The sequence below is a fragment of the Arctopsyche grandis genome, chromosome 10 (assembly GCF_051622035.1).
Source record: "Arctopsyche grandis isolate Sample6627 chromosome 10, ASM5162203v2, whole genome shotgun sequence".
Lineage (NCBI taxonomy): Eukaryota > Metazoa > Arthropoda > Insecta > Trichoptera > Hydropsychidae > Arctopsyche > Arctopsyche grandis.
Window position 1 is genome coordinate 9236702 of NC_135364.1, and position 27578 is coordinate 9264279.

A 27578-nucleotide genomic window follows, 5' to 3' on the forward strand; every position below is an offset into this window, starting at 1 on the left:
ATGTTATGAATTATATATTATACTATATTGAATGTTGTATTTCATAGTTTAAATGTGTAATTATTTTATTAAAGATCGACGCTGAACCATTTTATGAGGAATGCATGAACGGCTTGGATCCGTGTGTATTGGCTAATGCATACAAAGAATTGTGCATGTTTAATCACATACCCATTCGCATACCAAACAAATGTATGGAGTAAGTAATTTAACGTTATATGTTTATTATTGTATAATATAGTTTGATTCTTTTCAGTACTACAATAATTAATAAACATAAACATAAATTTCAGATGTAAATCTCCCACTGGAAAAATATTGGAAGAGGGTACATTTAGTGATATCAAAGACATTCAAAACGCCACAGATGTTGTGTTCTTAGTTGAAGCACACATTTGTAATGAAAATATAAGAAAGGAAAGGAATATTGATATGCTTGTAAATACACTGGAAACAAAATTGTCTGAAAATGGATTTTCAAACAATAGGTAGTTCTAATTATATTAAAATGTATGCACTTCGCGAAGGGAAATGCGATTAGGGTAGACAATGAGTCTTAAATAGAGATAGGGTAGAGTTTAGCCTTAAACCATATTTATTCCTCGATATGACGAAACAGACTGACGTTTGGTCGTGGTGTTTTGTTTGGTCACTCCACTCAAGAATCACATTCACTCTTTAATACATTTTAAAACTAAATCCTACGTGCATTTCAACCAATTTTATTTCATTTATCATTTTGTTTTACAATATTTTAGATACTCAATCGTCGGTTTCGGTGGGGAAGGTGTATTTAAAACACCTCACTCTTTGTATATAAATAATAAAGTATTTGTGAGCGCTTCAGAAATATCTACATTCTTCGATTATATTGAAACAGGTTGGTTCATAAAATTTCGTACGCAGATAAAGCATGATTGAATACCGATAAAAATTAAAACGCCTTTAAATCAACAGATTCGAAACCCGTTGGGAATACATCTCATTATAATTCTGACACGTTTGAAGCTTTCAATGTTGCTTCTAAGATGAATTTCCGTCCGGGAGTGTCAAAAACATTTATACTTTTCCCTTGTACGAGATGTGATGTATCATTTATGAAGGTAAATTTTACATACTAGTAAATTAACTAATGCAAATGCAATTTAATTCTTCATTAATCGTTTATTTCTAAAAAAATTTCAGTTGGATTATACAGTTGTACATCAAGTTTTAATGGATTCATCTATAACACTCCATATCATTATGGACGATGAATTTAAATTAAATAAGAAAAGGATTGCGAAAAATTTATATGGTTTGTGTTTTAGATTCATATCGATTTTATATGCTAAATATTTCACCGAAAATTTAATTTGATCGATTATTTGAATGCTAATTTTATAGGTATTGATAATAATTATGCATACACGTCTAAAGATGTCAAAGAACTAGTGGGGGATGCAAAATTGAGACAGCAAATAAGACTACCAAAAACAAAACTTGGATTTTGTGCTTCACTTGCTATAGAAACGAACGGTAAATGGAACATTTTTTTTTGTTTTAAATGAAATGTAATATATTTTATAAGAAATGCATATGATATTTATTTATTTTTTATTAGGTACGGTATTTTCTGGAAATAAAATGAGAAGTACTGAGCCCGGAGGTGGTAAAAAAGCTGCAGTTGTGCTGGGTGCACGAGCAGCACAATCATCAAAACCTTGTTTACGAGCAAGATGTGAATGTAATATGGCAAGATTAAAATGCTCCGTGTGTCCAAGATTCTTATCAAGAAATGTAAGTATATTTTAACAATAAAAATACTTATATTTTCGTATGAATTAATAATTTTATGATTTATTTTTATTTTAGCCCATAGACGATATATCGCTTTCTATGTGGGAAAGTTCGGAAATTGAAGATTTTATTGATAATTTCTTAGATATGCCCATAACAACAATTTGAGGCGTTTAATATTATTGATAACAAATATAAATGAACAACAGTTTTATTACGATTAAATTCAAAATATTGAATATTGGAAGCATCTTATCCGATATTAATTTTGTGTATAAATTAATAAATTATATATTAGAATGTGTAGAATTGATAACTTTACTATTGTAATAATATTTTGTTATAAATTAAGCTATTTATTGTACATGTATTGTGTAAATTATGTCTATTCACTTTAATGCGAGTGACTCTTTTTTTATACTGTAAGTTATATTTTGTAGTATTCTTAATAATTTAAAAATACAATAGTAATATTAAATTAATTTGATAAATAAAAATAAAATGTTTTCACTTAACATATTTTTTTTCATACTGTGAATATTATTCCGTAGTCGAGCAGAATTATTTGTTCGATTTGGGGTGAAAAAATTTAATGATGAGCTCAATTAATGTGCCGATTAGTGGCAGCATTCGATAGAACGCGTGGCAATCTGGCAACACCGGCTATGTACAGTGGCGCTGCCTTGCGACGCATGACGCAAGCTCATTCTTGGGTCTTTCACGTTCAAAACCAGTAAACTCGCTTTAGTTTATGCCAGATATTTATACATATATGCACATGTAAGTTAAAAACAATATTAAAAATAAATAAAAAAAAACTATACAAATACAACTTTTCGGAAAATCATTTGTAATAATTGTGCTCCTCTCAAATTTTATGTGAAAATTCAATTGTATTATGAATTTATAATTTTTTTCTGTGGGGAAATCTTTTCCTGAAGTTTAGAAATTGCTCTCGTTGTACAATTTTATTTTAAAATTTAAAAATTGCTCTCGTTTAACAATTTTATTTTAAAATTTCTACATTATCTATTTTGTATAGGTAGAGATGGGTCAAATAAGATGAATTTTATATTTGTGCATGTGAATACAAGATATCGAGTGATTATTTGATTATTTAAAAATAGGTCTGAAAAATAAATATTAATGGTAAGAAAATTTTCGTATTCAAATTTATAAAAGCATTATATGTATATATTGAAAATAAAACGAATATTGGGATAAATTTATATGTAAAGCGATGATTTCCACTAAGGCCTATGAATCCATGTCATATAGGCAATTGCAAGCAGTTGCAAAGAATTTAAAAGTTCCCGCCAATCTCAAAGTGAGTATTTAAAATTTAAAATATAATTATAATATTACAAACGAATATTGCTTACAAACAGTGGTGTCATCTTTTTTCCGTAGCAATGGGTTTCCCACAAAAAAAAATCTCCCAATTCATACTGCAAGTTACAAAAACCATTTTTTCAACCGTGCAACTAGTCTGTTGTGCAATAAATTATTACAGTACAGATTCTGGTTACACCATAGCTCGTCAATTAATTTTAGAAAAATATAATATATTTTTGTTATTAAATTATTTTATAATTATATGTTGTATATATTGTAAAAATCCCGGTATTTTCGATAACCATTTCGATACCAATAAATAAAATTGAATTTAAGTTATAAATTATATATTTTTAGATTGAATAGCATTTAAACATCCCTTAACTTAATTTTCTAAAAAGATGATGCTCAATTTATTTTTTTTGCAAATTTTTTATATTATTTAAAAAAACGCATTTTTGACAAGCTTAAGTTTGTTTATGAAAACATTGAACAATCAGTTCTCAGAGATTTAAAATTTTGAACATAGGGTTTCCATAAACCCTCGAAAACCTGCTGGATGACAGCACTGCTTATAAGCCTTACAATTTTCTCGTGAAAATTGTTTGAAATTTATCTGTATCGTTCTGTTATACGAGTTTAAGTATTTTGATTCAAATGGTTTAATTTTAAATACATACATATTGTGAATTTAATTTTTTTTAGCATAATATTTTTATTATGGTATTTTAAAAATCGCTTCTAATTCTCATTTAAATTTTATAAATAATATTGCAATCAAAATCATATAAGAATAATTCAAATTACATATCCCAGTTTCAGTTTAATTAAGTATAAATATTAATTTCAAAATTAAATGTATTTATTATATAAGTTTATGAGAAATGATTTATCGTTAAATTTAATTTTAATATCTAATGTATGTATAATGTGTATATTATTTCATAAACAACACCTGTGCATTTGGCAAAAGTAAATATTAAACATATAATTAATACATTCATAACATAAACCAATTCACTCTATTAAATTTATCTACCTACAAGTCTCATTGCAATTAAAATAGCTGAATATATGCACATACATATGTATATACTCGAGTATTATTATTTCATTTCATAATCATTTCAACAATTATTGTTGCAAGCAATAATATAATGCAGAATATGTTATTCGAATTCAATTCAAATAATATACTTACATACATATTTTAAATGTTGATCGCAATGCGTGTTATTTTCTTTTTAATAAACAAGAGGTATTTCTCTAATTAATTTCAGAAATGTTATTTAATTAGATTGTTGATCGCTCGAAAAAATGGTAATGAAAGTCTTGTTCAAAAAATTATTGAAAATGCATACAGTGAAAGAGCTCATAGCAAAGAGCGACAAGAACCAAAGGTATGTTGTCTATTTAGTTTTGTTTTTGTATTCATTATATAATATATATATGTATATAATATATACAGTTGTATTTTAGGCTAGTAGCATTTATGAAAATGAGGATGTGTTGATAGACGATAGTAATTATTCTAATCCAAACACCGAACTGGAGAAATTGTTAAAAGCACCCGTATCATCAAAATTTAGTGAATTTAAAACAAACTGCAGGAATCACATTAGTGATAGTCCCCAAATCAACAGATTATCAAGATTTTCGATCGATTCTTCTCATAGTAACATTGGAGCTAAAAAAAGAAAAGCAACCCGAGGAAGACCTAGAAAAGATACATTGGTAATTCAAATATATCTTCTCTTTTTGCAATAAAATATGAAATTAATTTCAAACTTCTATATATATAGGATACTAACAGTGTAGAATCGCTGAGTAGTCAAGATTTGGATCCTGACAAATATTATGAAACAAAATATTTCCAAAAAAAAGGATGCAAAATGTGCTCTGATGATTGCGGAATGTCGACGAAAACAAGCTATCCATCCAAACCAAAAATTAGAAAACTCACCGATCCTCAAATGAGAATGGTAAACCCCAAAAGTCAGGCACCTATGTTTGGCTCTCAACAGTCAGGCGACTACCTTAGCGTCGACACGTGGAATAATCATGAGAATGCGTTATATGATAACAACGGCCTGGCTAATTTGAATGGCAATGATGCAGTTTCTAATTCCAATCAAATCACTAATGTTACCAATGTTCTCACTGTTGATGAATATAATAGGTATGTATATTGAATATATTGTCTAATATAAATTCATGAGTATTTTCTAACTTATTTTTATGCATATATCCATTGTGTGTAGTGGCCGGGAGAAAGTATACTCACGCTATCAATCTCAACAGATGACTTCCTCTTCAGAAATGACAACCTTCAATTCCCAAGATCTATATCAGCATCCTAGTGATAATTTGTATTCGAAGGAAAATTATATTGTTATTAATCAACAATTCAAGTTTTACAGTTCTACTATGCCTGAGCATAGGAAAATATTACCGGATACTCACATTATGCAGCAACAAGTTTATGAAGATTATAATCAAAAGTTTCCTTTTATTACGACTAAACATTTAGATCAATATAAACAGAGTAGTATAAATAATAATCAACTAAACAACCCGATCAACAATCGAAATTCTAAACTACATGTTTCGAATGCCCGAGGTTAATATTCAAATTGTTTTTATATATCTATATATATTTTCAAATCATTGTTCAATTAACTCTTTTTGCATTCATTATTGTAAATTAAATATAAATAATAAGCTTTTTGTAGCGATCGATTCGCCGCATGTGTCCAAAAATCAAACGCCACATGAAGATTTAAATCGAAATATGCCGATAGAAGTGAACAACAACATGAATAGAATAAGAAAAGTAGAAGATAACCAGTCTCAAATAATTGAAATATTAGATTATGAAGAAAATTTTCAAGATGAGAGTAATTTGCGCAGTAAGAAAGATGCAGCTAATTATAATGTTTTAAATATTGCTTCCGCCAGTAATGAAAATGGCGACGTCTCTAATAGGACCCTTTGTGAAATACCCTTAAAAAAGAGCTCTCAAGAAGATCAAAATATTAACTTATTTGAAGACATTCAAAATATCGGTATGTGAATATTTTTGTTTATTTTTTATACCTAATATAAAATTAATTTTTAATACAAATAGTTTCCCCAGATCTACGTTGCGATATAAGTGAAGAAATATCAACAACGTTAGAAGAATATTTTAATAGTTTGGATCTCCCTACTAATCCAGATACAGCACCTGTGGTACCGTCGGATGAGCCTCCTCTCAATTCCGAAGAAAATGTGATTAATTTCTTTAATAATTTAACATGTACATATATTTATATAACAGTGTACGATTTACGGTGAACCTACAGCATAAACTCTTGAGTTGATGAGTACTCGAAAAATGAACTCGCACCAAAGCATTAAGATTAGGAGTGGGGGTAGTTTTTTTCGAGTTCATTTTTCAAGTATTCGTTAGCTCAGAGTTTGTGCCGTAAGGTGGACCCTAGGATTTATGTACTTTTTAAACCCAGAAGGGTGCATTTTAAGTTGGTGTGACCGTAAAAAAGTCAACAGTGAAAATGTCGTTTAGTATGTATACATATGAAAAACGGTTAGTATATATATATCAGTGGCGTGTGGTAAAATTCTCTCTCCCCCCGTTGTACATACTCACTTAATTTGTGCGAGCAGGATACAACAGGAACAAGAGGAACAGGCTTTTCCTCTCGTATCCTGCGCGCGCTCATTAAACAAGGCTGTATGACAAAAAGAGAGATAATTTCACCGCATGCCACTGATATATATATATATATAATATATACATAGCAGTGGCGTGCGCTGAAATTCTCTCTCTTTTTGTCGTACAGCCTTACTTAATGTGCACGAGCAGGATACAAGAGGAACAGGCTATTCCTCTTGTATCCCGTTCGTGCACATTAAGTAAGACTGTACGACAAAAAGAGAGAGAATTTCAGCGCATGCCACTGATAGATAGTACTGTTTACCATGCACCCTTTTTTTTTGATCTTTCGACTTAAGATCTTTCGATTTTCGATCTTTGCCTTCCGATATTTGCTTTTTCGACCTTTTCACTTTTGGTGCCGTGAGGTACACCCTAATTTAACATGTACATACATATAACAGTGTACGATTTACGGTGGACCTTACAGCATAAACTCTTGAGTTGATGAGTACTCGAAAAATGAACTCGCACCAAAGCATTATGTTTAGGAGTGGGGGTAGTTTTTTTCGAGTTCATTTTTCGAGTCTTCGTTAGCTCAGAGTTTGTGCAATAAAGTGGATCCTAGGATTTATGTACTTTTTAAACCCAGAAGGGTGCATATTAAGTTGCCATGCTTGGGTCGAGTACAGGGTTGCCAGATTTTCAAAATCACAGATCGGGACATTCACTGTTAGGAACGATCAAAAAAAAAAAGCTTCGTAAAGCGCTAAACAATCATCAGCCACCCTTACTACATATCCTCCACGAATTGAATCTTACATTTACATATATTTAACGAACATTGTAATATTCAACAAATTATTGTTTTTAGATTTGTTCGTCTCAAACCAATGATTGGGTTGAGAATCAAACACAAGGTCAATGGGAAGTTCCTTTCACTCCGATGAAAGGAATAGCTACCAGCATGATTTGTTCCGTCTGCGATTGGTTAGGAAAAGTCTCCGACTTTGAAAATCATGTCAGAAAGGTAATATATACACAGTGCCGGACCTACCCTTAAAAAAATTTCGCCTTTAGCGTTCTAATCTAAAATTTTGTATGGCTTTTGGCGCTCTAATTTTAAATTTTAGAGCGTCTTTGGCGTATCGTGTTAACTTATTTGGCGCCCTCGGGCGCCACCCCCCCCTAAAACCGGCACTGTATATACATAATAAAATAAAAATTGAGTCTGTTGTCATAAAAAATGATGTAAAATTAATTTTTAAGCAACACGGTGATTACATATTTAAAGCACAAGGAGGTATGATAAGTATTGCTGTCAATATGGGAGATATTAGTAAGGATGCTAATTTAACACAGCAGCAGTACTTCATAGATTATGATGCTCAACTGTATGTGATATATCTCAGATATAAATATCCTGATATAGTTCTTCCGATAATTTTGGTAAATAGTCTTACAGTCGTACAGTATCATATCACAATATTGTACTAATTTTTGTATTATTCTAGTCGGTGCCATTGAGTGGCCACATAACTAATGAAAATTCATCATTATCGATTGAAAAATTTTACATTCAAGTCAACAATCTTGTCAAGAAACAAGAAATCGTATGGTCTGGAAATATTGAATGTTTGAACACACCGAGAAGACCGTTGGATGTGGACGTTTTCTCCAATAGAAAGCATGGACGGTTTGAGCTATCGATGAGATCGCTAGACCTGATTCCGAATAACTTACAGCTACCTAATATTCCTCAATTTTTAAATGGATGTGTAGTTGAATTACACATATTTATTGAAAAATTACTAAACATAAAAAAATAATCTTAACTCAATGCTAGGATGTGAATTCAATATTAGTTTTATATGTTTATATATATATATATATATATATATATATATATATATATATATATATATATATATATATATATATATATATATATATATGTATACATATTTATGCGTTTTATTTTATTATTTAAAAAATAATATAATTAAGTGTAATATGTAAATATAGTTGGTTGCAAAGGGTAACTGAGTTTTGAAAGTATTATGATTTTTTAATACTTTTTAAACGGATACCATTTATTTTGTCCTCTATATGTATGTATGTATGTAAATGGATTCCATTTAATTTAAATCAAAATATTTAATATCAAATATTTTATTGATTATTTTTAGTTTCAGTTTTATATAGAGATGACTGATTGTTAAAATATGATATTTTTATACATATGTATATTATATTCAGATACATTTTTGTATTATTACATTTACAATCACTTCAATCGGATCATTAATTATTTATTTTTACATTCGGCGCTAATTAGAAGAATAATGTTAAAGTCTACTCAAAATTGAAGATTGTTTGTATCATTACAAAATGTGTAAATCGGGAGAGTGTTTTTGTGTACCAAAAAAAAAGTCTTTATAATACATTTCAATAAATATATTTGTACAAATAAAGGAATATATTACAATGGACAAGGTGCCACATACAAAACTATTGCACTACATCCGTTGAATTAAACTTTTTATTCATAACCTATTCTGTGTTTAATATTATTTTTAATCATTAAAATTTACCCAATAATATTTATTAAATGATTTTTTTTTGGTAACCTCCACTTAGTAAATAATATGAGTTTTAGACATGGTGTAACGTCTTGTTGGTTCATAGACTTTTTAAAACGTGAAACTAGTTTTGCCATTTTAAATTATTAACATATAAGAAATCCATCATTTTTTTTATTATAAAATAATTCTAAGACGCGTATTATGATTGAAACCATTCAAAAGTTCATATACAGTACATATGTGTATATGTATATGTGTTATATCTCAATGAAACTTCCCCACAAGTATGCAGTATGCTCTAAAATTAAATTTAAATACAAATTATGTATAATGTTTGTAACGCGTTTCAAATTAAAGCAGTCAAAACAACAAATGTGCAGTAAGATTCCAAAAACTCTTAACATAAGTGAAATATGTGAGAAAATAGATGTATCAGCTAAATAAAATAGATATAGTGTAATTATATTTATAATCTGTATTGCAAATATCTTATTGACATGTTAAATTTTCATCTTAAAACAATTTCTTATATTTTTAATGTTCTATTAAAATGATATGTTTGTAAAGCATTTCACTTTCTTTTTATAAAAAACATTCAATTTAATCAAATATATCCACATAAACAGTAAAATATCCATATTTGTGGCAATTACACCATTGTTTAAAAATATATAGCAAAAGACGTAAGAAACAACAACACCGACGAATTTTATGGTTTTTAAACGAATTTCAAAACAAACTATGCTTTCTGTATTTTTGTAAATAGACAATAGGCGAAGAAAAGCGTAACATAAATTAATATCACATATTATAATAGATTTTTTTATTCGAATTTACATACATGTTTAGAAAATTTATCACAAATATGGAATTTTTACTTTTTTTTTAAACATTTCCTGCACATAATGGTTTTTTTTTATATATACACACACATACATTCATGCATGAGGAGTTCAGTAGAAAATATAATAAGTGACGATATTATGCATTTATTCTAATATACTAACATTTATAATTGTAGAAACCCGTTTAATATATTTAAACAATATTTGAAGAATATATATCAGTTCATTTTATTTTCATCATACATTCCCACTGGTGTTACGAAAAGCATTGATAGAATTTCAGGCCATTTATTTAATTAAAAAAAAATCACACATTTCTTCCAATTAAATTCTATCACTTACATATCTTTCAATGGTCACATTTAATATAAAAAAAAACTCCTTTCGACATAAAAAAGGAGAAGTGTTCTCAATGAAACGAAACTGAATGCAGTAAAAATTGTGTATGAAATATTTACAACACATTCACACGCTCATGTGCCATAAGACATATCACATTGTAACTCGGAGAAGTTACAATGTACACTGACGAGTTAATAAGTCTTACTCCGTAGTTGAAACAAATAATAAGACTAGTAATAACAGTTTTACATAGAAAGATATATTACAAATATTAAAGCACTTTGTTTTATATTATATATTAATTAAATTACATAACAAATTGTATACTTTATTACAACTAGATCTTAAATTCTAGTCAGTTAACGTGTTTTTTTTCCATTAAAAACTAATAAACTGTATAAAAAAAGTGTAAAAGTATAAAAAAATCAAACTGGTGTGATATTTTCACTATCTAATAATAAATTATTGATTCAGCAAGGAATAATATTGAAAATACAATCATAACGAAACACCACATACAAGTTTTGTAAGTCTAATTTACACACCTATATAATTTTATAATTACAATTATTTTTAACACAAATCGTAAAATCAAATGATTCTATTTTATATATTATTATATTGCATAAATTTTCATAACTTGAATATTTATGGGTATATTATTGATTTAGTGACCTCTTAATTTAAGACAATTGAAATTAAAAACAAACATAAACATATATTTTTACCGTGAAAACTTCTTATCAAGTTGTTCTAATTTTTTACACCAATAAATTATATTTATTTAATGACTCATTTTTAATTAATTAACTTCTTATTATGTATATATTACTTACATATTTATCTCGTCTGCCAATATATGAAGGGTAGAAATTAATTTGCAGGAAGAAATATGTAAAAATTATATATTTTAAAATAATTGAAATTTGTAGAAATTATTAATTATTTTTAGTTACACTTACATAAAAACAGTATTTTTATTATTACAATATAACTATTTGATTTGTTTACACTTATAGTTAAGTTGTAAAAATTGTCTTTAGTGTCATTATATATTATTAATCACAATCAAAATATCTAACATCTTTTTTTTCTATGCTCTTATGTGGAAAGCCTATGCAAGCAATCTAAACATAAAATACACCACGGTAAAGATATGAGTCCAAATTATTTTTAAGTGCAGTTTTTCTCTTATTCGAATTTATTTTGCTATTTAATTCTATACTTTTTAATAAGTACACTGGTTTATTTATTTTATGGAGGGCACTTTCCGACATTTCGAGAAGTCGTGTACTTGTTTGAACCTAAATTCACTGGTATTTGGAATTCTCTGTCCAAAGTTAACATTGAAATACAACCATTTAGTCCCGAATTATACCTCCCTAATGTCTCCGGCCAGATAGAAGCCATTCCTCCTGTAAGATTAAACAAATTTAAATAAATAGTACAACAAAAATAAACACATAAAAATGACAAGTAATATAATATATCAAAACCTTACCAACGAAAAGGCCAGTGTCGGTATTCAACGGTTTTATCCTACCCGGTGACACTTTTCCAACGGCACCCAACCCATCAACGTCTAATACACCTGATTGACCTTTCCTATAATGATGAAAATGTCAAAAATATCAATCACTCTACACAAAATCGATTATTTTAGCATATGAATAAGTTCATACCTTGCTGCTCTAGCTCTGTGCCATAATCCATCATCTACTTTTGTTTGATTTGCTATTATAATAACTTCACCACTTCCCACATCGTACCTAGAATATGTAAAATGTATTACAAACACGTGTACAATACTGAAAACTAAATTAAATTGTTATTACAATAACAATTGATCTATACCTAAATGTAAGAAGACCATCTTCAATAGCCAAAGCCATAAATGTATCTCCTGGACTCATTCCATCCTTACCTAACCACAACAGTAATCCTTCTGATTTTATTGACTTGAATCTTATATTAATATCAACAGAATGGCTACTCAGTCTGAAAATGAATTGAATAAATTATTTTTTATATATATGTATATTGTATTTTAAAAATTGGATTTAATTTAATACCTTTTTAAAATTTCGGGATCATTATTTCTAATATAGCTATCGTGTTCTGTAAAGCTTGGTATTTCAATAATTTCTTCCTTATCTTTAATTATCCACGGGTCATTGTTTGTCTTTTCAACATTAATAAAGTCCTCATTTAAATTTAAATCATCGACTACGTAATGCTCAAGTTCACCTTGAAAAATCTGTTCATTAGGATTGTTCTTATTCAAAATCCACTCTTGCTCGCCTATTTCTTTGTTTTTTTTATTGAAATCTTTTTGAGCCTTTTGTTTACTGTCCAAATCCCACTCTTCGTGTTCGATGCTTTCGTGCTTTCTATTATTTTTGCGTTCACTCTTGATCGAGTTGAATTTTTTATACTTGTGATGATGATTTATAGATACCTTTGGACCCTTTCTGGCGACGACGTTAGAATGAATCGAAGAGTTCAACTCTTTCAAGTGCAAAAACTGTATCCTCTCCAAGTCACCCAAGAAGTGAGGCCTCAAAATGGAGTAATCGGAATGACTATCAGTCTCGTTCAAGTACAGAGTACACTTGTCGTTTTCGTCACTACACAAAATACAAATCAAATGAAATGCGTCACTTAATATCAAACAGTTCAATAGAAATAGTTGTAATGCAAATTACCCGGGGCTACAAACACATGTATAATGATGCAAATGTGGCCGACAAATAGCCGAGCCGCACGGCTTTGACGAACAAGCATGTGGACAACCGTCAATATTCACACCACCCAATGCTGACGATACTATTGTTTGCTCGTGATCATTAATCACAACCTAAAATCATAGCGTGAACTTTATCAAGTATCTGAAACAAATGTATAAAACACTATTTTCAATACGGCCTTATGTATGTATATGTACCTTCTGTATACACCCGTTGAACGATTCGTTTATTCCGATGCGTTTTTGAATGACGTGAAACTGCGGGGCTCCACCCAAGTAGAGATTCTGCGACAGAGACAATTGTGTGAAAGCACCAGGAGTCAGACCCTGCGACGTGACCAAGCCTGGATTTTCCTCAAAGTCAGCACTCAGTCCGTAGCAGACGACTGTCAGAATGGCGAGGCGTCCAGTTCTCGATACGCTTATCGTATACCAATTATCCAGAATCATTTCTTTGCTATTCCTGTAAAAGACGAATACGAATGTAGGGCATTAGAACAGTGAGCGTTCACATCAAAGGCGACTTGAAATTAATTTATATTAATTAAAATTCGGAGTGCGCGCTCTGCGAGAATCCACAAGTACCAATTTCGTACACAATGTACGAGTACACAGCGACCGCAAAAATATTCTGCGGGTACAACAATTTCGTAAATGCTGCAATTCATATAATATTCATCCTCCGGCGAGTACTTTGTACGCCCTTCATACGATTTCGCCTCGTCTGCGGTCGTTCAACCTCTGTCGAGCTGTTCAAAACCGCAGGACGATATAAATCACACGCGAATTTTACCTGATAATAGCCTGTCCGGTTCCCAGGTCAAAGGAAAACTCAGCATGACCTTCCTTCAAATAGAGTGCGAAGAAATCACCGACGCCATCGCTCCTGTGCGAATTATACATGATCAGGCCGTTCTTTGCGGTTGGCTTCAAGGTTACCTGAAACAAATTTCACATTCATTGTAAAACCACAGCACAGCTCACTGGTTAAGTGATTGTCAAGAGATTTTCTCAATTATTACGAATAAAGGTCATCCAGCAGTTTACGGCTACAGCGCAGCACAGCAGCTCACGTAAACGACAGTTTATATTCATACTATACAGCAGTGTTGGCCACGGGGGCTTTTTTTTGGGTGTAGTTTAAATTTTGGGTGTGCACATTTTTTTTTCGACTAATTTTTATTTAAGTTTAGACCATTGTGGCATTACAGGAATCCCTAATGAGCCACAATGGTCGAAAATATACAGAGAAGAATAAAAATATATACAAATACACGAACAACAATACATTCCATAAACATAAAAAAACGAAAGCATTATAATAGTACCAGATAAAGTAAAAATTTCAAGTAATAAAATATAAAGTAGGGAATGTCTTACACCTATAGCCAGCACCAATACATAAGATCAGCTGCAAATACAAAATATCCCTGCGAGGCCAAAATGGAAGATGGAAGATCAAAATTCCAGTCATATATCACATTCAGTTATGAAAATAAGGATGAGCGCAGGCTACCAGACAGATAATCTACGCTCACTAAGGTGGAAAATATCACATTCAGGCTCAGCAGAGACGATTTCATTGAGAAGTCAGATAGCTCTTGGAATAAGAACCATTCGATAAAGAACTGTGCAAGCAGGATGATGTCGATTGATGTTGTCTACCACGCGCGTAATTATTAGGGACATAAATTCCCAACTGTTCCATTTGGGTTTGAAGTCGAGAGCGAAGGCGATATTGATATTTTATTTTTTAGATATGTTCTGGCGTGGTTTTGTCGCCGAGTGCTTTTTGCTGGTGCGGTTTTGTCGGCGCGGTTATGTCGGGGCACTTATTGATCGAGCGGAAAAGTGCCATATACATACGAAATATGAAACGAGAATTATAACAACGTTGTAATGTGGTTTTTATAGGATTTCCTTTTAAATACGTGACGATTTGACATCTCAAAGGTTTTGACAGGTAAAAGTTTCATGCGACACCTGGTGAGTCTATTTGAAAATAGCTCTTGACTGTTAGTATTTAACTAAAATTAATAGTTCGTGTATGAACAAACGAGTATGTTCATGAACGAACCGGAGTGAACACTTGGACTTTAACATATAAAATGAGCCCGGCTATGTTATAATTGCAAATTAAATTAAAATAAAATTCCATCTTGATTGCAATTATTTATATGCATAGTTTGAACAAAGGCAAATTTGAAGCTTTTGAAAAAAGTTAAATTCGTTAAATAATTTTGAAAGCGTAAATGATTTTATAATTAATATGACACATTTGGTAAACGAGGGGGCTTTGTAATGTTTTAGCACCATTACGGCTACCATTCAAATGTGGAAATGGAGTCCAATTTCAGGAAATGGAGCAAATTGTTCGAAACGATCGTTATATTTAATAATACTAGGTTGTTTTTAATGAAACAATAATAACCTGTAGTTCTAGCCACGAGAGGGCGTTATCTCCCATGCCAGGATAGCGCAGAAATGATGATCCATTAAACCTTGGAACCTGTAAAATAACAAAAATTATACACATATTAGTATACACAATATATTTATTTGAGGTAAAACGAAAAATAATAAAAATTAAGTATGGAAAAAATACTCTTATTTTAATTACTCGATTTACCGTGACATCGAAACGCAAAGGAGAGCAATTTGTGTAAGGATAGAGATGCTAGCAAGACGGTTTTACCACTCCAGTATAGAGGTTAAGAGACGATTATTTATGTCCTTTTGTACTAGCCTCTATACTGGAGAACTATGGACGAGATACAAGCTGGAGACGACGAGGAGGATAAAAGTTCAATACAACAACTGCTATCATGCTCTCTTCGGGCTATTAAGGGGTTGCAGCGCGTCGCAGACGTTCATAGAGGGACACGTGCCTCATTCTGAGGCCATTCTCATGATGAGAGTGGCCTCTCTACGTCATCGTGTATTTTTTCGTCTAATTGTCTTCTTGCTGCCACGTCTTCTCATTTGCACTCTTTACTGTACATATGTATGTTCAGTGGATGGAACTACTCCACCGACCGCCTTAAATATACTTTGAATTGATTAATTATTATTATTATTTATTATTCAATATTATTATTATTATTTATTATTCAATATTATTATTATTATTTATTATTCAATATTATTATTATTATTATTTATTATTCAATATTATTATTATTATTTATTATTCAATATTATTATTATTATTTATTATTCAATATTATTATTATTATTTTTTAATTTTATTATTCGATATTATTATAACATTGTATGTAGGGATTGCAAAAATACCGGAATTTCCGATACCGGTATTAATAAATAATAAAAAAAGAATGACACCGATATTGCCGATACTTTCGGTATTTTTTTATATTAACTAATTTTTAATAAAAAAAAAATTGCTTCCGAGCATCGCTTGCATGTTTATTGAAAAACACGCCAAACATCAAATAAAGAATATTCATCAAATAAAGGATTATATATATATATATATATGGTAAACATCAAATAAAGGATTATAATGTTTGGTAGAAACTAGTGTGATTTTTTGCAATTCCGACTTCAGCTTATCAAATACCCAATCATAAATCATTCACAAACATCTATATTCCAAAACCATATTTAATTAAATGATGTTTTTCGGACTCCAATAATGAGAATTGTAAGCTCTTTGCGATAGCACAATATTGACTGTTGACTTTGTAGACAAAATTAGATTATTTTTTTCTAGCTTTCAAATTACTTAATGGTGAATTTTTTCATATTAAATTTCCAAGAATCATACTTATTTAAATAATATTGAAAAAATGAAATTAATTAATTGTTTGAATTTATCTGGATTTTAAGTGGCCTAGTGACTTTTAGCCCATTTTGTATATTACATGCACATACATATGTATTTAACTATTTACGTATTCTTCGCATTAAGATGCAAGATATGTACATACATACATACATATGTAATTTCAATTCGATTTCAAGGGCAAATCGCATCGGATGATAAAATAAAGTGTGGCGTGATAAAATAAAGAGAAAAATTTATAAAATAATAACTCGCTCAATATAGGGTATGCAAAATGGGTCTACGTGACGAGACAGAATGTTAAATGACAGAAAACGCAAATATCGGAAGGCAAAGATCGAAAATCGAAAGATCTTAAGTTGAAAGATCAAAAAAAAAATGATGCATGGTAAACGGTACATACTCACGTACATACTCACTTAATTTGCGCGAGCAGGATACAACAGGAACAAGAGGAACAGGCTTTTCCTCCCGTATTAATGTGCACGCGCAGAATACGGGAGGAAAAGCATGTTCCTCTTGTTCCTGTTGTATCCTGCTCGCGCAAATTAAATGAGTATGTACCGTTTACCATGCACCATTTTTTTTTTGATCTTTCGACTTAAGATCTTTCGATTTTCGATCTTTGCCTTCCGATATTTGCGTTTTCTGTCATTTAACATTCTGTCTCGTCACGGAGGCCGATGCAAAATATATGTATACGCATCGGTCGTTTTCATAGTTTTAGCAAAGAAGATATCATTTTCGACAGATAAAATATAGGAATTTGAAAAAAATCGATACTATCGATATTTCTTCTTTGAATACCGGTATTACCAAAGACGGATTTGAATACCGATACTACCGAAATCGATATTGCAATTGTATTTATACTTATACATTGTATTTATTATCTATGTATTAGTTATATGGACGATAGGGATTGCATTATTCCACCTATTGTCTGGAATAAAAAAATATTATTATTAAACAGTGGATGAATTTCAAATTTTTTTTTTAATCTTCCGTAGCATTTTTAAAAGGACGAACACAAATTATTTATTCGCGGGCATAATTTAATATAAAATTCGCGCTCTACAGGTGAGGATTTATTTGTTGGTTTCCTTTTGTTTGGCGCGCAGGTATCCCAGATATTCTCGCGAATTTAGCGCCCGGATTTCGCAACGGCCCGATGGAATATAAATTTCCCAGATTGGCCCGTCTCTCCGTTTCTCGCCCCCTTTTATGCCATTTCCTTTTTCCCTCTTTCGCCGTTCCTGATTATTTTTGTCGAAATGAAATTATAAAGTTAAGAGCAATCCCACTCGAAGAGTAGTACACCAATAAGAATGTCTCTTCGCGAACGTTCGCGAAACTCGTCACGTTCGCGTTTACCGTCCCTCGAAAAGAACAGTTATTGCTTATTAATACTTTAAACAGCTCCAATTAATTAACCGATCCGCATTTTATCACCCGGTTTATACAATCACGTGCAATTAATTCACTTTATTATTGTTAATTTTTATAATGAAAAACATTCCCCGTGCTGTTTCTGTGATTAATCAAAATACCAACGATGTGATAAGCCTACATACACACGTTAATTATTATTTTCAAACATGTAAAGCGCAAAATTTTAATTTCAACTAGTACAATGATTCCGTTTCCACGAAGCGAAATAAATATATGTATAATTAATAAAGTAATCATATCCATAGTACAAATGTATACTAACGCGACACTCCATTTGATAGATTGCTTTTACCGAGTATTATTATTATGGAAGCCATCCATTAAGATAGCATTTAGTGTAAACACATTTTAAGTGATAAAAAATACGTAGCAAAAATAGTGTTTTCTATCAAATGTTTGACATTGAAAATATTGGTTTTTGAAACACACATTTATTATTCAGTTTGATACACACATATTGTAGGGATGTTTGAAAGCATCAACCATTAAATATAAGCATCAAATAATGGTGAAAATGAATACAAAAAAATCTGACTAAGAATTTAATTGCCCTTTTCAGTTCTCTCATGAATGGCTTTGAATGAAAAATGTACATATATATGTACATACATATGTATAATGAATAAATTATATTATGAAAATCAATTCGATTTAAATATTATATATGTGAGCCGCGATTTGATTATAACTGAAGGTTTATCTTTAATCTTTTCGGTCGTTTTTCCAATTATTTTCACGTCGAGCACGAATCGGAATTGATTTATAGCTTAAATATCTAGGTGTGTTATTATGTGCAAAGACAAAGGAGGGGGGGGGGGGTTAATGGATGGGCGAGGAAAAAAGTAATTCTAAGGAAAGCTTTTACCGGGTAAAACAGCCTGCGAAGGTCTAGAAAAAATAAAAATGAGCCGAGTGGACCCGCCGTTACCGATATAATGAAAATCGATCGCCAATGGGCGCGCCTTACACTTGCGAATCAAATTAAGTTTTGCCTCTACGCTGTGCTCTTCCGTGTTATTGAACTTTTTACCTTTCAATCTATTGGGGAAAGAAATAACATTTATTCGAATTGTAATTCACCTGAAGGTCTAGAACCGTTTGACAGTGATCGCCGGCGTATCCCAAAGGACAGAGACAACGTTTCAGACATCGGCCACCGTGAAGACATCCTCGACCGCAGCCTCCGACGGAGCATTCGCCTGAAAAGATGATAAATTATCTTTAATTATTTGTGACTACAAATGCTAAGCTGTTTGTTCAAAACTCTATTGTAATAGCAGTGCGATGAAAGTGATGATCCCACTTCTGACACCATTCATACTAAAGTCATGTAGATCTGTATAGAAAGTCCTTTATAATACAAGAATATACTATATGTAGCATTGAAATAATAAGTATTACAATCATTCATATTATTTGTAACAGCATATTATATATATATATATATATATATATATATATATATATATATATATATATATATATATATATATATACATACATACATGCGTAGAGAAAAGGGTATTTCTTCAGCTTATCTCCTATCAGATTAAGGATTACAATTCCGGTTTACCGTTAAACTAGTAAAGTGTTTTTATCTCCCGAAAGTATATTTTATCGTACAATTCGCACTTGTAAAATGGGATGTATTTTTTTCCTTAAAAAATCTTCATCAGTCTTCCCAAGATGTAAGATTTTTACTATAATTGATCCCTAATATTGTATAATACATATGTATTCACGTATTTGTTTCCAATACATTCGATGCCTGATCAGTAAAATTAAGTATCAGTACATTAGTAAGATATAAAAAGCTATAAATCATCTGAAAAAACCTTTTGATATTTTTGTCTTCAGGTAAAATATGTTAGCAGTGTTGCCCGGCGTTGCTCGAGCGAGCGTATGTTAAAAGTTAGCAATCGAACTTTGATTTTGGGCTAAGTAAGACTTTTATGATATTTGGCATCCAAATTTGGTAAAAACTATAGATTTAATAGAGATATTCAACTTTATATTGTAGATAAAATTTATCATAGTAAAGATTTTAATGGCTTAAATCCCAAGCCGCTGTAAAAACTATTCGCGATTTTGCCGAGCCAGCTTGAAAGTTTCCTTAAGTATCGGAAGGGTTAAACTCTGGCTTGGAATGGCAAAGGGGTGTGGAATCGAAGATAGCGACAAGGAGGAGAGAAGAAGTCTAATTAAGTTTTGGAGCTCTGGTATGGGGTAATCGTGGAGATCGATAATTCACAAATGGTCTACCGTGCCAGAAGATTAATTCTTAAGTTTTTGTCGTATTTTCAATCGCAAAGGAAATACGCCTCGAACGTTTTTACAGCGACCGTAAAATATTTATTTAAATGTGCGAGCAATTTATTTTCACAGAGTATCAATTTAATTAATTTAACTCAACCTAACACAACCATAATTTCAACGTATACAATAAAAAAAATGTTGCGTATACCATATACTAATTATTATAATTTCATATGAGTCAATTTATTTCTTGAAAGTCTGCTTTTCTTACCAAAAATTATACCAACAATGATACACCATATGTATGTATGTACATACATCATATCAGGTAAAAATATTGTATACTAGCTGAACCCGGAATGCGTTGCAATGCCACAATAACGCATGCAATACCCGTTCCCATTCTCGTTCCCGTTCCCATTTGTCGGAAAAACGCAGGCAGCGAACACATTTGAAATTATTCAATTATTTGCTTATTTTACCCTAACAACGCAAATCGCGACGCGAAAACATTTGAAATTATTGTGTTGCAATGCCACTAATTCCCGTTTTTCCCGTTTCCGTTCCTGTTTTTGGCCGGTTTTTTTTCACAGTAAGCTTCCCGGACATGCAAACAATAAATCCTGAAAGTTCAATCGTTCCATCGTACAATAACGCATGCAATTCCCGTTCCCGTTTCGATAAGTGAATGTTTCAGTTTCAAATTAATACTAAATAATCAAATTAAATTATAGTATAGGAACGCATACTTGACAGACAGACAAACATTGAATTATATACGTATGTAGGATTGTTATGAGTGGTACGTAATGTCAGGTTGGTATGAGTGGTACGTAATGTATTTGTACGTTGGCATGCGTGCACGCAAGTTGGTTACCATCGTAAACATTTCCTTAACTACACACTGGAGCTTCATATTTTCGCGTCGATAAAATCATAATTACGAATATTACTATTAAGAGGTTTTATCCCGTTTTTTTTCACAGTAATCTTCCCGAACATGCATACAACAAATCCTGAAAGTTCCATCGTAATCGGTTCAGTGGTTTAGGAGCCAGACAGACAGACAGAAAGACATTTATTTTTATAAATATATATAGATATATCGTTGAAGTAAAAATATCCAAAAAAATTTGGTTATAAAGATTATAATTTCTATGACATGTAAAAAAAATTTACAGTCTGATTCGGTTAGCGGTTTGGGATATAATTTAATTCAAATACTTAAAAAATGAGGAAACCTATGTATAAGAGGAGGTACCATTTCCGGTCAACTTAAAAATTTTAAAAATAATTACGTCGTATCGATAAGAATTTCAGTAATCAATATTAAGTTTTAGTTCGACAGGTCTAACGGCAATTAAAAAATCACTAAAATACTCAGACACACAGGCACACACATTTTTTCTAAATCATGAAAACGTGATCAGTGATCGATTCTGAGTTCGAATCAATCCAAATCTCGTGTTCGAATTTTCGCATGATCACAAAACTTCATCTATTGTTACTACGTACATTGTATTGCTATAAAGTAAAAATATTGAGTTCCATTAAGTATTAAAAGGTCTATTTTTAAGTCCTCTTTATAAGAAGTATCAAATTCGTCAGAAATTTAATCTAGGGTTGTTTTTCAAGATTTACATAATAATTTTCATAAAAACAACGCAACAATCGTGTGTTTGTTCCGCGAATTCATTATATTAGAAAACGTGACTAATGAAAAGTTAAATTGGCAAAATTCATAAACAAGTCACGGCTATGGTTTCGTGAAAAAAATGGCTACGTAAGCTTTTCCGACAATAAATTACTTCAAATGTCCGCCTTCAATTTCGCCGAAAGTTTCGACAAATACAAAGGACAAACAGACGATTTGACGTCAAAGTCCCATTGAGGATCTCGACAATGGCGTTTTAATCAAATAGCAAAAGCCCTCATGTTCCCACTATTGCAGGCTTTGAGTCCAAATTAATATGGCCAGTGATTGAATCGAGTGGCTAGCTCTCTGCATAATGGATTTACTATAATGAAATAAAAAACCCATGCAATAAACCCCATTTAGTGCGATAGCTAATTTTTTGACTTACGTACATAAACTCTGAAAATACTTGGGTGAGTTTCATCAAGCGACCAGATCAGGCTTGAAGATTAGAGTATTGGAGCAATTCAAATTCTTATTTATAATACGTATTTCACTAGAGCTATGCCTTAAAATTGATAAATCCATATGTATAATATACATATATACATACGAAGCTTCGAGATCAGCTCCAGCTGGCGACGAATTCATTTTTGATCATTCGAAAGTTCGACGACTATTATGAACGCTTTGAATGTTGAGTTTATATACTTTTATATGTATATCAACTTATGTACTCCAGACAATGGCACTTTAGGTAGTTGAACTTTGGACATATCGGTAGCACGAGACAGTGTGAAATATTATAATAATCTTTTTAAATTTTCCATTATAAGTTTTGAAGAATGAATGTTCTTATTGGGATACCAAAAAAAATCAGTCCAGAGAAGTTTGAATCACTATTTTTCTATTTTTATTTTATTTAACATATGTACATATGTGTCAAGGCGACAAATATGGTTAGATTAGTTTTTGTGCAAAATTACTAACAATTTTTCAAATATAACAGTACAAAGAATACAAATAGAGACATATATGGACAATCAATATTTTTTTTCGTAGGTAGCTTTTATAAGATTCATCAAATTCGAGATGCTAATAACTTGTATTTGAGGGGAACGATACCGATTTATTGAATTCGTCAATGCAATAAATCGTCGATTTGTATGTTTTTTAATAACTACAACAACTCGCCAGCAGCTTATTTGGCCGGGATTTGAACTCACGATCTGTTGGTAGCTATACCAGTGCACTTCGCTGTGTTAAATTCATTCTAGAAGAAGCAGATGAACTCAACTGATGAAAGTTTGAGGACTTCAATTAGAACTGTATAGTTTTGAGAGTAGCAGAAGATAGGTTTTGCTGAAATAATCTATAATCAATGCTTATTTTTAAAGACACGACCTTGACTTAAATATTACTATTTGTGTTCAGACCATTTTTTCACTAAATACATTTAGACAGTCCGACATTCAACTAAGTATTTATGTATTTATTAAAATTGTAATGCAATATAATAATAATAAATAAAATATGAAAACACATCTACGATCCCAAATTCAAAAATCCCTCAACTAGATTAACATGTTATAGATTATTCAAATCCAAGTTAATAGAAATCTGGTTGAGCTGCTTGATTATATTTGCGACAGATGTTGGAACCATCAAGATGGTACTTGCCACAGGAGAAGATAATAAACTGTGGCATATACATATGTCGTTGGCTGGGAACATTGAAGCTCAGTTCTGCAAGACTTTTAGGATTGTTTACCAAACCAACCAGCAATTTGTAGAAATATTTCATGTATAAATATGTCGTAATATTTATCTGAAGTGTCACAGCTTTTAAATGTATTTAATGAAAAAAAGGACACAGTAAATCAAAATGGATTTATATGTTGCAGTAGTAGTTAGGGATGCTGTCGTCGAAAGTGAACCCAGACCTTAATGAAGACATATGATAGCCCAATCCAATTTTGTATCAAGAAAAGGAAGAAGATATAAAGTTTGATCAATTCTAATACATGTAGTTTTTATTTCTAGGCAAACTTTTTATTTTCGTCCAAATAAAAAAAATTCAGAGTTCGACTCATTTTGAGCTCCGAACAAAAGCTCATTACGATCGAAGACTCTGCCTTTGACAGCAATTATTGCTATTATTCGGTCGTCATCGTGTATTTAGCATTTCACCGTTTTGGACGGCTCGACCGAAGGGGTTAATTAGACAGCGTGTAAAGAGGGGGCTTGGAATCTCTAAAGCAACCCATGGCACGGAAGGGTGGGTGTAATGGAGAGGGAGGGAGAGGCAGAGGGCACTAAATCAAGTTGGCCAGCTTACCTCACGGTGGCCATCACGATATTGCCGGGGAACATTTGCGGTAACAAAGCGCGATTGCATCCCCCGTAGCCGGAGCTGGATCATTATTCTTAAGCCGGGGTGTGAACCACCCCTTCCCACCCCCCTCCCATCACCTACGCGATCTCACCGCCGTTTTGCTAAAACCCGAAATAACGTGTGGCAGTAACAATAAGTGATATTTCCTGGGGGGTCGGTGCTGCCCTGCCTTTGTTGCCAGATAAATTATTTAGCGCTTCCCAAGGGGACGAGACCTATGGGCCCGGTTTAAGGGCTGCGACAAAGCTTTGTAAATAACTTTTGGCTAAGTAATACGACGATCGAGCCCTTGTGGGCATTAGGGTTAATTAAAGACCATCCATTGTATTCTTTTTTTTCGGTCCACTTCCAATCCTTATACCTCTTACGCTTTTCTTCACATTAACGTGGAAAACGATTCCAAGCGTAATTGAAAAACCAGGTATACCCGTCATATAACTAACGCAAAGGTCTTAACCTTTTTATATTGGCTATAAATTCGATATATTTTTTATAATATTTAATTGGACGTAGTCCTTTAGAATATATGTATACATAGATCCAAGCTATACGAGTAATACATTAATTAATTTTTTTTTTGTAAATTATCAAACCAAACATCTGAAATATAGCGCTTGCTGCTAATTATTGGCAAAATTCATAAATTAGCGGTGTTAATGTGGGTTGCATCATTTAGCTAAAACGATATAAGTTGGGCACCCCGACATATGAGCGCAAGACTAGAGCGGGCAGTATATCTTATGTCGGCGCGATTATGTCGATGCGCTTTTGTCGGCACGCTTTTGTCGAGACACTGTAAATCGTATTGACAGTTTTGCGTAGGGGTGGATTTAGGATCCAAATGAAAGGCCAAAATCGCTTCACAGTATTTATTCAACGATTCAGGAGATCCACACGAGATCACCGCTAGCTTAGAATAATCTGATCTACCGTGTGTACCTCCTTATAAAATACAAGTTGCCCATCACAGCGTCCCCGATCCATTGGCGTGTCTATTATGTAGGTACGTAGGTCTACTTGCACTCGCTCCGTACTGTGAAAACTCACTTACTGAGTCCCGTTAGCCTAATCCGGGGTTTCTATTGTTCACCCACGAATGCACTTAGACAGTGGATACTCTCTCCCATGTTCCCACGTTACAATAGAAAATTTCTTTATATGATTTTCATTACAATATACTTAAACTAAAAATAAGTTCTGATCTTCAGGTCTCGCATATGGTCATATTATTTGTTATAAGATAAATGAGTTTAGAAGCTGACGCTTTTATAACAATTCTAAGCTATGAATAAATGAAGTCATGAAGTAGTCAAAATATGCAAATTTTATATATGAGTCGTTATATTTGAAAGTGGCGGAATTTCAATATTCAGGTCCTAAAACACTATTTCTGTTTGACTTAATTCATAAATTGTTATCACTTCTTTTAATTCGATATTCAGAATAAAGGTATTAACAGACCACCAGTACTTTTAAATATACATATGTATAATAGCGCTATTCTGTCTGTCTGTCTGTCTGCGATAACGCTCGCCGTACTATAATAGTCGTTTCGATTAGACACATGTACATACATATGTAGGTCACAGCTAAACCAGTGCCAACAAAACGTACATATATGTACATATAATATAATACGAATATGATAACAAAAGAAAAAAACTTCTATATATATATATATATATATATATATATATATATATATATATATATATATATATATATATATATATATATTTATATATATATATATATATATATATATATATATATATATATATATATATATATATATATATACTGTTTGCTACCAATATTTCATCTAGGCAAATAGACGGCGCTAAGCCTATGAGAATTTACCGCCATCTATTGAAAATTTATCTAATTAATAATTTTTTCTATCAGTGTTTCATATTGTTTATATGTAGAATAGATAGGTAGTTTTTACCATTTTTTTCATATTAAACAATTAAATATAAATATGAAATTAAATACATTTAAAATGATCGAACCACATTTCTATTATTTTTTTTTAATGTAATATTTTAATGCCCATGTGATGATATGTAAGTCATCGGGTACAACACTAGTTTTTAAATACTGTTAAACCCAAAGCATTATAATCAATGTTTTGTGTTCTAGAAATTAAGAAAAGTGGCTTTATGCCAATTTCAAATACAACGGCTCATATGTATGTAAAGTACATATATGTATATGTATGTATATAAATTAATAAAAATCTTCCAAATTGTTAAATTTAATTTCGGATACGGTAAATTCTGTCCGTGAGCATAATGGCGTTCAATTTGAGTGTGTACAGGAAACTGCACAACCCTCGCGAAGAAAGTGTATTCACTTGAGCAAAACGGTCGATTTTCCTTTGTCAACGCACAAGGGGATAAAAAGCATTTACTCTAGATTTTTGCGGAAGCGCGCCACGCAAAAAGCAACATAAAAGCCTATCGTCGAACATGACAAAAATGCCATTTGTGAAAGGTCTGCGACTCGCTCTGAATAGACCATGTCTATACAGACATACATTCCGCTTTCTCTAGCATTAAGCACATTTGCGAACATTTCACACACATTATATGTATTTAAATTTTTGAAAACATTCCACCCCAATTCTATACTATACTAGCCCATTGATTATCTGCATATATATTAACGGATGTACATATGAGTAAATAAATTGAAAATTGAGGCCAGTTAATTATACCATTGTATAGTATAATTCTTAAGTAGTC

The 27578-nt window shown here is 31.5% G+C and overlaps 4 protein-coding genes across 5 annotated transcripts in view; 3 read left to right on the forward strand and 1 right to left on the reverse strand.

The window, feature by feature from the left end:
• Positions 1–2292, forward strand: part of Apoltp (Apolipoprotein lipid transfer particle) — a 28295-nt gene extending 26003 nt beyond the window's left edge. The window contains exons 63-70 of the mRNA XM_077439422.1: positions 75–199; positions 294–488; positions 759–880; positions 958–1103; positions 1186–1297; positions 1387–1518; positions 1604–1779; positions 1855–2292. Of these exons, the coding sequence (XP_077295548.1) occupies positions 75–199; positions 294–488; positions 759–880; positions 958–1103; positions 1186–1297; positions 1387–1518; positions 1604–1779; positions 1855–1947 (1101 nt within the window). The 3' untranslated portion in view covers positions 1948–2292. The remainder of the gene's footprint in view (positions 1–74; positions 200–293; positions 489–758; positions 881–957; positions 1104–1185; positions 1298–1386; positions 1519–1603; positions 1780–1854) is intronic.
• The window catches only part of LOC143917831 (uridine phosphorylase 1-like), a 348253-nt gene that overhangs the window by 29048 nt on the left and 291627 nt on the right, over positions 1–27578 (forward strand). The window lies entirely within an intron of this gene.
• On the forward strand, positions 2456–8598 carry LOC143917684 (uncharacterized). The gene is made up of 11 exons (XM_077439263.1): positions 2456–2559; positions 2907–3106; positions 4395–4514; positions 4594–4848; positions 4917–5293; positions 5376–5734; positions 5847–6179; positions 6242–6384; positions 7644–7799; positions 8039–8218; positions 8284–8598. The coding sequence occupies exons 2-11, from the start codon at positions 3020–3022 to the stop codon at positions 8596–8598; spliced, it is 2325 nt and encodes a 774-aa protein (XP_077295389.1). The 5' UTR covers positions 2456–2559; positions 2907–3019.
• Positions 11639–27578, reverse strand: part of SP2353 (EGF like, fibronectin type III and laminin G domains protein pikachurin) — a 203169-nt gene continuing 187229 nt past the window's right edge. For both annotated transcript variants that reach the window (XM_077439423.1, XM_077439424.1), the window contains 10 exons: positions 19625–19743; positions 15719–15796; positions 14081–14226; positions 13486–13750; positions 13247–13398; positions 12614–13168; positions 12396–12539; positions 12224–12310; positions 12043–12146; positions 11639–11956 (listed from right to left, as the gene is read on the reverse strand). In XM_077439423.1, the coding sequence (XP_077295549.1) occupies positions 11796–11956; positions 12043–12146; positions 12224–12310; positions 12396–12539; positions 12614–13168; positions 13247–13398; positions 13486–13750; positions 14081–14226; positions 15719–15796; positions 19625–19743 (1811 nt within the window). In that variant the 3' untranslated portion in view covers positions 11639–11795. The remainder of the gene's footprint in view (positions 11957–12042; positions 12147–12223; positions 12311–12395; positions 12540–12613; positions 13169–13246; positions 13399–13485; positions 13751–14080; positions 14227–15718; positions 15797–19624; positions 19744–27578) is intronic.

Excerpts from the sequence above, each read along its gene's own strand:
- LOC143917684 (XM_077439263.1), top strand. The coding sequence starts at position 3,020 with ATGATTTCCACTAAGGCCTATGAATCCATGTCATATAGGCAATTGCAA. Across the intron at positions 4,849-4,916 it reads GACCTAGAAAAGATACATTG|GATACTAACAGTGTAGAATC; the intron begins GTAATTCAAATA and ends CTATATATATAG. Across the intron at positions 5,735-5,846 it reads ACATGTTTCGAATGCCCGAG|CGATCGATTCGCCGCATGTG; the intron begins GTTAATATTCAA and ends AGCTTTTTGTAG.